We start from the raw sequence: 12529 nt of genomic DNA, 5'->3' as shown, positions 1-12529 counted from the left end.
GCTGGCTGTTGTGTAGAGAGTGGACTGAGGGGGACTAGAGTGGAAACAGGGAAACAATCTATCACAATAACTCAGGCAACAAATGTTAGTGGCCAGGACTCGTGTGTTAGCAGTGAAAATGCTGAAAAGCTGTCAGATTCTGACTATATTTTTAAGGTACAGCAAGCATAACTTCTTTATGAGCTTTATCTATCTGGATAGATAAAATGTGAACTATGAAAGGGAGGAGTCTAGGATGACTCTAGGTTTTTGGCAAAGGTACTTGAAAGGACAAAGTTGACATTTACTGAGAAAGGGAAGGCTAAGGGAGGAATAAATATGGGGTACAGATTAGAAGCTTGGTTTGGAACACGTTAAATTTCTGATGTTTAATAGACATTCAAATAGAAATGTTGGGTAGAGCAGTTGGTTATAAAGGTCTAGAATCCAAAGAGACTAGTTGGAGATATAAATTTAGGACTCGTTGGCTTAGTGATAGTTGTTTACAAGCCTGGTACTGAATGAAGTTGCCAAGGGAATTAATGCAACTGAAGAAAAGATGATCAAGCCCTGGATAATATTTTAAGGAGAATGGAGTCATAAACTATATCAAATGGTGTTGCATCATTGGGTTTTCCTTTCTTCCTTTCTTCCTTCCTCATTCATTCATGACTATAAATGTGATGATACTGTGCAGAACTCCGTCTACTTATGCCCAGTCACAGAATCGTATCTTTTATTCTTTTACCCTCCTCTAAATATATACTATAAACCCTAGGTAATGTTCTAGCTATTATGTTCCATTCTGGGCCCCATACTGCAAGTTATCTTGACACAAAAAGCATACCATGGTAGGCCTTAAAAAAGCGGAGCTAATTTAGCCTATGGAAAAGAAGACTTTCCAGGGAAGATAATAGTTATAAACAGCCACCTGGTGTCAGAATTAAAATCCTTGACCAAAAATTACAATGATTCAGATTTAGGCTTGACAGAACCAACTTTTCCGAAAGTGGCATGAGATTCCCAGGATGTAGTGAGTTCTCTGTGACTTTCAACATAATGATCATACAACTTTCAAAAATCATGCTCTTTCTAGCTTTGAGATACTAGTAAATATTGTAGTGCATAGCATATGTCATACCTAACTTATATCCTTGGTAATGGATGCATACTACAGTGACAGATTCTAGAAATAGTTACAACACACACCTGGAATCTCACAATCACATAATCAACCATTTTACTAAATACAAGCATATTTTCATTCACATACAGCTAAAGAAAACATTTTTTTTCACATTTCACTACAGTGCACAACAAAGTGAGGAAAAGTATACAGTACATTTTATTCTGGAATATAAGACAATCTATTCCAACATGCAGTTGTGGTCTTTGTTACAAGCTAATCTTTTCTTTACCTATGTAGTAAAATAGCTCCTAAAGCTTTATCCTTAGTATTGTAACACCTGATTTTTCACACTTATTTTCTAAAACCCACTTATTGCAGTGACAACAGCACTGAATTCTACTAAAATGATTGTTAAAGTTTCTAGAACTCGTTTAAGCAATTAAGCTCAGCCACCTTTGCTGGATCTATGCTGAGTATTTTTAAACCTTCCTAAAAATGCAAGGAATGGGAAAAGTATACATATAATGTATTTTAGTCAAGAATAATGCAGAGAAGTTTTGTTTCTTTTTTTTTTTAAACTGACAGAATCCAGTCAACTCTCATTTATCCACTGGATAATCTTGCTTTCAGAATCTTTTAAACATAGTTAAGTATAGTAGTCAATAAACTTTGTGTTAATCCAACTGACCATCTTTTATTTGTCTCCTACAATTGCAAAACTGGCAACTCATTTACTCCACCCAAGCCTGGTCATGCTAAATGAATGTAGAGATCATGATTGGTTCAGTTGTAGTTGATACTGCAGGTTGGTCCAAGGTGGTTTGTTCCATAATTTTCATTTTTTTTGGCTTCTTTATTGTCTGAAGTAAATCCCCAAACTTTAAAATTCAGTCATATTCATAATGAAGTTTAACACTATATCTCAAAGCAATTTACCATTCTCAGGCTTTCCTATCACAATGAATATGAGAAATCTGACTTTAATGATAATTGTTTTCTTACTGTGAAAAGTATGGCTTTTGCCTAGCTGAACTGGCTACAATCCAAAAAATAATTTAAAGCATCACCTACCCTCAAGAAGATAATGAAACCTCAAGCCAACCATTCCAATTTTCTGATGCAGTTATTTGTCTGTTCACCTGAGAATTAAGAGCTGACTTTCTAGAGTAGACAAGAACCTAGTATAGGTATATGGCGAACAGGTGGCCAAGGTCATTGTGAGGTGAGTATTTTATCCTCATCCCACTTTCCATTGCTGTATTTGGTTCCTTTCAATAATATGTCCACTGTGTTTTAGTGATAAGAACACTTTTAAGCATACACAGTTCTAATGTTTTTTCAGTTGTGCAATTATTCACTTATTTAAAGCCCTCTTGTCAATAATACCTGAATAGGCTTTACCTTTACTTCATCCCTAGATTCCCTCGGGATTATAGCTGAGTTGTAATCAATAAGGAAACATATCCTAACATGTACAGAACATCTATTTACAGTCATATCTCTTCCAAAATGAACTAATTAATAACAGTCCATTCATTGGAGAGCAAGACAATGCAGTGAAACAAGCACTAGGAGTCAAGAGACCTACACCTTGGCCAAGTGAATCTTTTGCCTCTTAGTTTACTTTTGTAAAATTCGTAAGAAAACTTCACAGGCCTGTTATGATGATCAAATAAGTAGTTCAACTGACTGTAATGTGTTTGTAAGGGTTATAGTGCAGGTACTCAGTACAGGATTGATAAGCAAGTGTTTGCCTCTCTTTTCAGAGGTGATCCCGTGTTGTTGCCATGACCTGAAGAGACAGACACGTTGCTTACTTCTACGTTGCAGTTACCAATGCAGTGAAACCCCAGGCATGGTCAGAGGGAAAAGAAGGTATGTTGTTTGGGTTAGTGTTTCTCTCTTCTACTTACAGGGTATTTTACATGGGATGATTTCTTTCACAAAGCTGGTTATTCTATCACAAGGGTGTACATTTTCCCTGATATGACAATAACAGTGTGTAAGTAGCCTCCCTTTTCATATTCAGACCATTTTTACTAGAACACCAGGCCTTGAAAGCGTCTTAATAAAGGTCCACAACTCTCATTTTACAGATGAGCTATTTAGAAGCTAATTGGTACTTTTTAACCAAACCCATCACACACACTTGGTATAGGATAATCTCACTGATTAAGATGATATCAATCTTTTAAAAGTTTTGCTAATTGTTCCCAATGATATACTTTCCCCCCTTACATATGTCTTTACATTCATGAATGAGCTGAAAAACCAAGACATAGTTGTCTTGTATATGGGTGTATTTTTCTGGGGCCTTGCTCCCCAAACCTCAGGCTCTTGACATGTGGTTCACAGAGGTCACATGGAGCAGCCACTGCCCAGCATGGGCCACAGAAGAGTGCCTGGTCCATGTCAGTAATTTAGTCCCTCAGTCAAAGCACCCAGCCTTCACCATCCACTTGCTCACAACCTTGGGAAGGCAGCTCACTTGGTATTCAAAATGAAGGTTGAGTTTTCTTCAGTCATACAAGGATTCTATTCATTTTGATCACTTTTAAGTTCAGATGGGAGAGCATGTTTTGCAAATAAAAAGACCTGACTAGCATAAACATCTTCTCTCCGACTTGACAACCTCTTCTGAAGAGTGAACCACATTTGGTACAAATCCACTCTTCACCCCTTCCCAGCCCTCCTGGATTGTAATATCCCCCCTTTTAACCAGCTCATATATGTCTTTTGTCAGGTCTGTGAAGGCTTTCTCCACATTAATGGCATCTCGGGCTGACGTTTCAATGTACTTCATGCCGTATGCAGCAGCCAGTTTTTCTGCCTCATGGCGAGTCACTTGCCTCTGTGTATCCAGGTCACACTTGTGACCCACCAGAACAAACACAATTTGGTAGGGCTGAACGTGTACTTTGGTCTCTTCTAACCACTCATGGACATTCTGGAAGGACCTGCGGTTGGTAATGTCAAATAAGAGAAGACCACCTACTGAGTTCCTGTAGTAGGCTCGAGTGATGGATCTAAAACAAAAGAAAGTAAAGAATAAAGGCCATGGTCCATATCCTGTACTTCAATGAACTCAATGTATTATAGTGTTTCTGGTTACTGACACAGTTCTTTCATAAAAATGATTTTCTTTTTTTTTTTGTAACCACAAAATACAAATCTCATTCCATAATAATGATATGTGAATTTTCAATTGGGGAAAATTTTGAAATGGCATCTAGAAATTAATGCTCATGGAACTACACTCATTTTCCCTTGATTAAGGTAGAATCACAGCTAACTCTCCCACCCCCATTCCTGAATAACTGAATGAGACTTCCTGTTCTGCAAAATGAGATATTTAAGTCATGGGTTATCATGATGCAAAGTAAAATAATAAATATCAAAGTGTTCTGTGACCTAGAGCAGTGGTCCCCAACCCCTGGGCCATGGACCAGTACCGGTCCATGGGCCATTTGGTACCGGTCCACAGAGAAAGAATAAATAACTTACATTATCTCCGTTTTATTTATATTTAAGTCTGAACGATGTTTTATTTTTAAAAAATGACCAGATTCCCTCTGTTACATCTGTCTAAGACTCATTCTTGACTCTTGTCTCATAAGTTTGACAATTATATTTAAAAATACCAGTTTTTATGCTGGTTGCATAATTTTATTTTGTGCATTTATCCGTCCCACCCTAAAGGCCAGTCCCTGAAAATATTTTCTGATATTAAACTGGTCTGTGGCCCAAAAAAGGTTGGGGACCACTGACCTAGAGAGCTCATTATAAATTCTAGTAATTGAAACAGAGTGAAAAAAGAACGAATTTATGATAATTGACAGAAAATGCTCATAAGTATAGTTATATTGCAATACACTCCATGTTTCCTATTTATCATTACCATGTTTGTTTATTATTATTATTATTTTATTATTGTATTTTTAAAGAATAGAAGCGGGGAGGCAGAGAGACAGATTCCTGCATGCACTTGACTGGGATCCACCCGGCATGCCCACTAGGGGGCGATGCTCTGCCCATCTGGGGCATTGCTCCACTGCAACCAGAGACATTCTAGTGCCTGAGGCAGAAGCCATGGAGCCATCCCCAGCGCCCGGGCCAACTTTACTCTAATGGAGCCTTAGCTGCTGGAGGGGAAGAGAGAGAGAGAGAGAAAGGAGAGGGGGAAAGGTGGAGAAACAGATTGGCGCTTCTCCTGTGTGCCCTGGCCAGGAATCAAACCCAGGACTTCCACATGCTGGGCCGACAATCTACCACTGAGCCAACCAGCCAGGGCCATTATTATTATTGTTATTATTATTACTATTTTCATTTAACAGAGGTCCTCAACCTCTCCTTCCGTGAGGAGAAACACAATTTTGTTTTTATTTTCCAGGCCATTGTGAGTAGGAAAAAGAGAGATGATCTGCAAAGGCCTGGAACAAAGTGCCTATCAACCATATTTTCTGACACATTTCAGAGGCCTAATAAGCAGCCACCAGTTGGGAAAAACTGTCTAAATCAGCAAAGCTTCCCCTTAAAATGACATGATTTATTTAAAGCATTGTAGTTAGAATATTTCTAAAACCTATTATACATTTGTTATACTTTTTAAACAGAAGTGACATCATCTTTTTAAATTCTTGATTTGAGGAGTTTTATTATCAATATACATTATATTACTTTGCTTAGAGCTTATTATAAGATATATAATTGTTTGTATAACCACTTGCTTTAGACTACTGTGCTTTTTATCTATGTCTATTTTTAGGTTTTTGGTCTTCTTGGATGAAAAACATAAAAATGAGGGACTCAGTGGCTACTGAGTCAATGGTAACAGAACAAACATTGTCCAGAGGGTTAATGTCCAAACAGTTAAGAACAAACTTTACAAATGAGTTCAAGTCTCTAGAACTGGGCAAATCAGCTTGAAAACAGTTATACTTTCCTTATGTTTAAAGATTCATAGATATGTGATCAAAGGTTTTGATTTGTGAACAGCTTGGTTCAAGACATCAATAGGCAAGCTATAGATCCTTTTTAAAACTCTAAAATATATTATTACTGTATATTAGATTTAGAAAGTAACAATGCCCTTTCAAAGCTCAACATAAGGCTGCATACAAATTAAAACCTTCTTTACATCAAAAAGTTTTCTTGAACAAAGTGTAAAGACAAATGGCAAACTGGGAAAATATTTTACAACATATAAGATATAAAAGGATAAATATTCTTAATCTGAACTCTTACAAATTAGTATTACCCCAAAATAATAATGCAGTGGATATGAAAAGGCCATATATATATATATATATTCCAATAAATATAAAAAGACCTTTCTTCACTTATGAGAAATGCATTCACAAGTTCAAAGTGAACCTGTACAAGAATATTTGCCAGTGTTATTTGTGGAAGTGGGGAGTTGGAGACAAGTTTGTTATCTTGTCTCCTTATCCCTTTTCAACTACTTAACCAACCAATATATATCTTCTATGCTCATTTAGTGTTCAATAGATAAATGGATAAATGATCATAAACATGGAATACTGAGTCTTTTTGATCTAATTCCTGATGCTATATGTGACTTTAGCTCAAATCGCTCTCTCAAAGTTTTCTGTGTACATAGCTCTCCATCACTTCTGTCTTTATACATGCTATTTCCCCTTCCTGGGCTCTTTTCTGTCATACTCATCAGGTCTCATCTTCTCCAGGGAGTCTTCCCTCCGTCTCTATAAATTATACATATAATTACAAATGATACATACTACAAAGGAAAAACAAAGGGTTGTAAGAGACAATGAACCTGTCCTTCGATTACACATTATATGCTAAGTTACAGTATGGAGTGGGCATACAAATATAAATACGACTGTTGTATAATTGCCGATTATTCGTTCCCCCACCCACTCCCTCCACTAAGCTAGCACAGAAGTTCTAAGAGAAAAGGGCTTGTGTCTGTTTTGTTTACACGGCATCCCCTTGTGTAAGTTTCCTCAGAAACAAGCCCTATGTCTGGCACGGAGTGGGTGATCACAATACAGCTGGTTGCAAGAGGGAATCAATCATCAGTATCTGACCATATGTATATAACATACACACATATTATATATGTACTTATCTGTATCTATATAACGTAGTATATTTATATCTGTACCTACGTCTCTAGCTCTATATAATCTGTATATATCTGTCTATACATGCTGGGATGACCTGAGAACGTTTTATCAAGTATGAAGCATAGGGACCGAGATTGATGCATTACAGTGATCAATTCCAACTGGTATCTTAGCCACCAAGGGGTAGGTTGGTGGAGTTATAGTGCAGGCAATGCGTATTATTGACTAGTCTTCCCAGCCAGGGCGCCTCTTTCCCTGTACGGAACTCCCAGCTCGCTGAAGGTAGGCTTAAGCAGAAACCCCCAGAACCTTCGGTATCGTCCCTATGGGCGGGTCGCGACCAGGAGCAGGAAGTCCTCTTTCCCCCGGGGCAGTGCAAGCTCTTAAGACCCTCCCACTGTTCGCGGGCCCGCGCTGCGCTCTCACCTGAACCTCTCTTGACCCGCGGTATCCCAGATCTGGAGCTTGATGCGTTTTCCTGGCTCGATTTCCACCAGACGCGAGAAAAAATCCACCCCCACGGTGGGGTCCGAAACCTGGGCAAAGCGGCCTTCAGTGAAGCGGCGAATGAGACAAGACTTGCCCACCGTGGAATCCCCGATGACAATGAGTCGGAACTGGTACAGCCAGATGGCCTCCATGGCCGGTGCTTGGCTGGTCTCCTTATACCCGCCCTGCGCGGCGAGAGGGGGCGTCCCGCCGAGGCCTCGGAGAGTGCGGCTCTGTCGGGATCTAGATCTTCTGCAAGCACATCGCTTGACTGGGAGCCCGAGTCGAGGTAGGCCCAGTCGCAGGGAGAGCGGAGGGATGGATGCTGCACTCACAGAGGTGATGAAATGGCAGCAGTATCAGCACCACGCACTCTGACTCATCATTGACAACGGGGTTACTGTAATCCCCCGCGTAGACGCGAAGCCTGGAGTCGCCGCACTGTCTGTAAAAGGAGCGCACACAGAAACGACCGAAAACCCCTAGTTCCCTTCTCTAATTCCTTCACCCACCTCCTTTTAATTAAAAATGTTATCTATATGTCAAATTGCAAAATTAATACCTCTTATTAAAACTAGGGAAACAATACCAAAACGTACACGAAAAGCGAAGTCCATAATTATCTGCACCCCTCGCCCCAAGATATTAATAGGCTGGCATATATTCTTCCATGTGGATTTCCCTGAAAATATCTATTATATGTAAGTCCATGTATACATACATACATACATACATACATTTATTGCCTTTTGATTTTACAACAGTTGGATCAAATTGGACATTCGCTTTCTACAATTTACAAAGAATCAGACATCTCTCCATTTCCAACTAATCTTCCTTTTGCCACGACAATGCTGAAATAAACATTCTATTAAGTATAGTCACACATACATTATTTCCATGAAATAGAGTGTTACGAGAGGGCTTAAGGAGTCAAAGAGTCTGAATACTTTAAATATGGTGGATATAGGCATTATATGCAATTTGCAGTATTTACCAGTTTAAATTCTTGTCAGCAATTTGTGAAAAGGCCATTTTCTTTGCATTATTTCTTGCTAATCTGACATAGTTAAATAAAAAGGCATCTCTGCTTTATTTTACATTTCCCTGACAACTAATGAGGTCAATACCATGTCTTGTGCATTAGCTATTTGTATTTCCTCTTCTGGGAATTGCCTTTTAACATCCTTTGTATTTTTTCTTTGTAATCTTTTATCATTGCTTTACTCATTTTTTTTATTTTTAAAACAGCTTTATCAATATATAATTCACATGTCATATAATTTAATCACTTAAAGTACACAGTTTTATAAATTTTAGTATAGTCATAGAGTTGTGCAACCATCACCACAAATTTAAAATATTTTAATCACTTCAAAAAGAAGCTCCCACCTCTTAGCCAGCATCCCTGTGTCTGTTTTTCTAAGAAACATTACTCTACTTTCTGTTTCTATACACTTATTCTGGATGTTTGATATAAATGGAATCATACAGTATGTGGACTTTGTGTCTGGCTTCTTTCACTTATCCTGATGTTTTCAAGGTTTGTCTATATTGTAGCATTCCTTTTCATGGTTGAACAATATTCCATTGTGTGAATAGACAACATTTTAATTATACAGTCATTAGGATAGTGGACATTTGAGTTGTTTCTTTTGGCCATTCTGAATAATACTGTTATGAATATTTGTGACAAGTTTTGTTTGAACACATGCTTTGAACTCTTTTGGATTTAAACCTATGAGTGAAATTCCTGGGTCTTAGGGTAACTTTTTGTTGAATCCTTTGAGGAAATGCCAGACTGCTTTCCAGAGGGTCTGCACCATTTACATTCCTACCAGCAATGTATGAGTGTTTCAATTTTTTTATATCTTCTCCAACACTTTTTATTTTTCCATGAGAAGAGGGGAGGCAGAGACAGACTCCCGGATGCGCCAGAGCAGGATTCACCCAGTAAGTCCACTAGGGGGTGATGCCCAGCCCCATCTGGGGCATTGTTCTATTGCTCAACTGAGCTCTTCTTAGTGCCTGCGGTGAGACCATGGAGCCATCCTCAGCACCAGGAGCCAACTTGCTCTAATCAAGCCATGGCTGCAGGAGGAGAAGAGAAAGAGAGAAAAAGAGAGAAGGGAAAGGAGGAGGAATAGAGAAGCAGATGGGTGCTTTCTTCTATGAGTTTTTTTAGTTTTAACTTGTATATTTAGGTCTATGATCTATTTTGAATTAAATTTATTGGTGTGATAGTGGTTGATAAAATTATGTAAGTTTCAAGTGTTCAGTTCTATGATACATCATCTGTATGATGCATCGTGTGCCCACCACTCAAAGTCAAATCTTCTGTTACCACATATTTGATCCCCTTTGCCCTTTACTGTCTCTTCCACACCCCTTACCTCTATATTGTTGTCAGTGTCTATGAGGTTTTGTTTGCTTTTTTCCCCTGTTACTTCATTTACATCCCACATATGAGTGAATTTATATGGTTCTTAACTTTTTCTGTCTGATTGATTTTGCTTAGCACAATATTCTCAAGATCCATTCAATATTGTCACAAATGGCAGTATTTCATCTTTATTATGGCTAAGTACTGTAGTAGTCCATATCTATATGTACCACATCTTCTTTATCCACTTATCTACTGAAGGACACTTCTGTCATTTCCGTGTCTTGGCTACAATGAATAATGCTGTGATGAATATAGGGGTGTATATATCTTTGTGAGTAAATTTTTAGTCAATTTTTATATATACTGTAAGGTAGAGTTACAACTTTATGTTTTGTTTTTTAATTTTGTTAAGTGAGAAGTGGGGAAACAGAGAGACAGACTCCCACCTGCACCCCAACTGAAATCCACCTGACAAGCCCCCTACCTGGCGATACTCTGCCCATCTGGGACCATTGCTCTGTTGCGTGGCAACGGAGTTATTTTAGCACTTGAGGTGAGGCCATGGAGCAATTTTCAGTGCCTGGGGCCAACTTGCTCCAACTGAGCCATGGTTGCAGAAGGGAAAGAGAAAGATAGATAAAGAGGGAGAGAGAGGGCCAAGAATCAAACCCAGAACAACTATACGCCAGACCAATGCTCTACCACTGAGCAAACTGGCCAGGGCCAAGTTGCAACTTTATTATTTTGCATGTGGGTATCTAGTTATCCAAGCAGCATTTGTTGGAGAGATTATTCTTCTTTTTAATTTATATATATATATATATATTTAGCAAGAGAGAGACAGACAGACAGACAGGGACAGACAGACAGAAAGGGAGAAAGATGAGAAAGATCAATTCTTCGTTGTAGTGCTTGAGCTATGCATTGATTGCTTTCTCATATGTGCCTTGACCCGGGGAGGGAGGCTATAGCCAAGCCATAGACCCCTTGCTAAAGCCAGTGACCTTGGTCTCAAGCTAGCAACTTTGGGCTTCAAGCCAGTGATCTTTAGGCTCAAGGCAGCAGCCATTGGGTCATGTCTATGATCTCACGCTCAAGCAGGTGACCTCGGGGTTTCGAAATGGGTCATCAGCATCCCAGGATGACACTCTATCCACTCTGCTACTTACTGCCTGGTCAGGCAAGAGATTATTCTTTCCTCATTGAATATTTTGGTGCTCTTGTTGAAAATCAATTGATCATAGACTATGGTTTATTTATCAATTCTCAATTTTAATTTTATTGGTCTAGCTATATGTTTAGTCTCATGCCAGTACCACATTGTCTTGATTGTTGTAACTTTGTAGTAAGTTTTGAATTTAGGAAACATGAGTCCTCTTATTGCGTTCTTTTTCAAGAATGTTTTGGCTATTTGGAACCCTTTTCAATTTCATATGAACTTAAAAATGAACTTGTCAATTTCTGTAAATAAGGCAGCTAGACTATCAGTTGAGATTTCTTTGAATCTGTAGATCAATTTGGGACTACTGCCATTTTAACAATATTAAGACTTCCTGTCCATGAACATAAGATATCTTTCCACATATTTAGATCTTTTAAAATTTCTTTTAACATATGTTTCATAGTTTATGGTTTACAACTTCTTTAGCTAAGTTATTCCTATGTATTTTACTATTTTGATACTTTTATGAATGGAATTTTTTTTAAATACTAAAGCATTTAAACATTTTTCAAATTGTTGCCTGGCTAATGATGGCACAGTGGTTAAAGTGTCGACCTGAGATGCCGAGGTCCCAGATTTGAAACCTCCAGGTTGCCAGCTTGAGCTTGTCAGGCTTGAGTGCGGGCTCGCCAGCTTGAGCATGGGGTTGCCAGCTTGAGCCTGGATTCATTAACATGATCCCATGTTCTCTAGCTTGAGCCCAAGGATGCTGGCTTGAGCAAGGGGTCACCGGCTTGGCTTGAAATCCCTGGGCAAGGCACATATGAGAAGCAATTAAAGAACAACTAAAATAATGCAACTACAAGTTGATGCTTCTCATCTCTCTCCATTACTGTCTCTCTCTCCCTCTGTGTCTCGCTCTCTTGCTAAATTTTTTTGGAATTGTTTTCTTACTTTAATTTAATTTTTGAACTGTTTATTGCAAGTGTATAAAATATAATTGATTTTTATATTGATTCATATTTTTCACTTGCTGAACTCATTTATTAGTCCTAATAGTTTTCTTTAGTGTATTCCTTATGATTTGCTCAAATGTTTTTCTCTGCATCTGTTGAGATGATTATATGATTTTTGGCTTTTAATCTAATGATAAGATACATTACATTAATTGATTGTTGAGTATTGTATTAACCTTGCATCGCTGGTGTAAATCCTCATCTTAGTGTATAATTTTTAAAATATATTTTTGGATTTGGTTTGCTGGTATTTTGTTG

The 12529-nt window shown here is 38.3% G+C and overlaps 1 protein-coding gene across 1 annotated transcript; it reads right to left on the bottom strand.

Annotated features, from left to right (window-relative positions):
- Positions 1-1231: 1231 nt before the first annotated feature.
- RAB39B (RAB39B, member RAS oncogene family) lies at positions 1232-8065 on the bottom strand. Its single transcript, XM_066250071.1, has 2 exons — positions 7645-8065; positions 1232-4134 (listed from the first exon to the last, which is right to left on the bottom strand). The coding sequence occupies exons 1-2, from the start codon at positions 7857-7859 to the stop codon at positions 3708-3710; spliced, it is 642 nt and encodes a 213-aa protein (XP_066106168.1). The 5' UTR covers positions 7860-8065; the 3' UTR covers positions 1232-3707.
- Between the last annotated feature and the right edge of the window lie 4464 nt (positions 8066-12529).

Source organism: Saccopteryx bilineata, chromosome X (genome assembly GCF_036850765.1).
Source record: "Saccopteryx bilineata isolate mSacBil1 chromosome X, mSacBil1_pri_phased_curated, whole genome shotgun sequence".
NCBI classification, from domain to species: domain Eukaryota; kingdom Metazoa; phylum Chordata; class Mammalia; order Chiroptera; family Emballonuridae; genus Saccopteryx; species Saccopteryx bilineata.
Note: the sequence above shows the minus strand (reverse complement) of the source record. Positions and strands in the feature narration are given on the sequence as shown.

Coding starts and splice junctions, on each gene's coding strand:
- RAB39B (XM_066250071.1), bottom strand. CDS start 7,859: ATGGAGGCCATCTGGCTGTACCAGTTCCGACTCATTGTCATCGGGGAT. Junction 4,135..7,644: donor GCGGGTCAAGAGAGGTTCAG/GTGAGAGCGCAG, acceptor CTTTTGTTTTAG/ATCCATCACTCGAGCCTACT.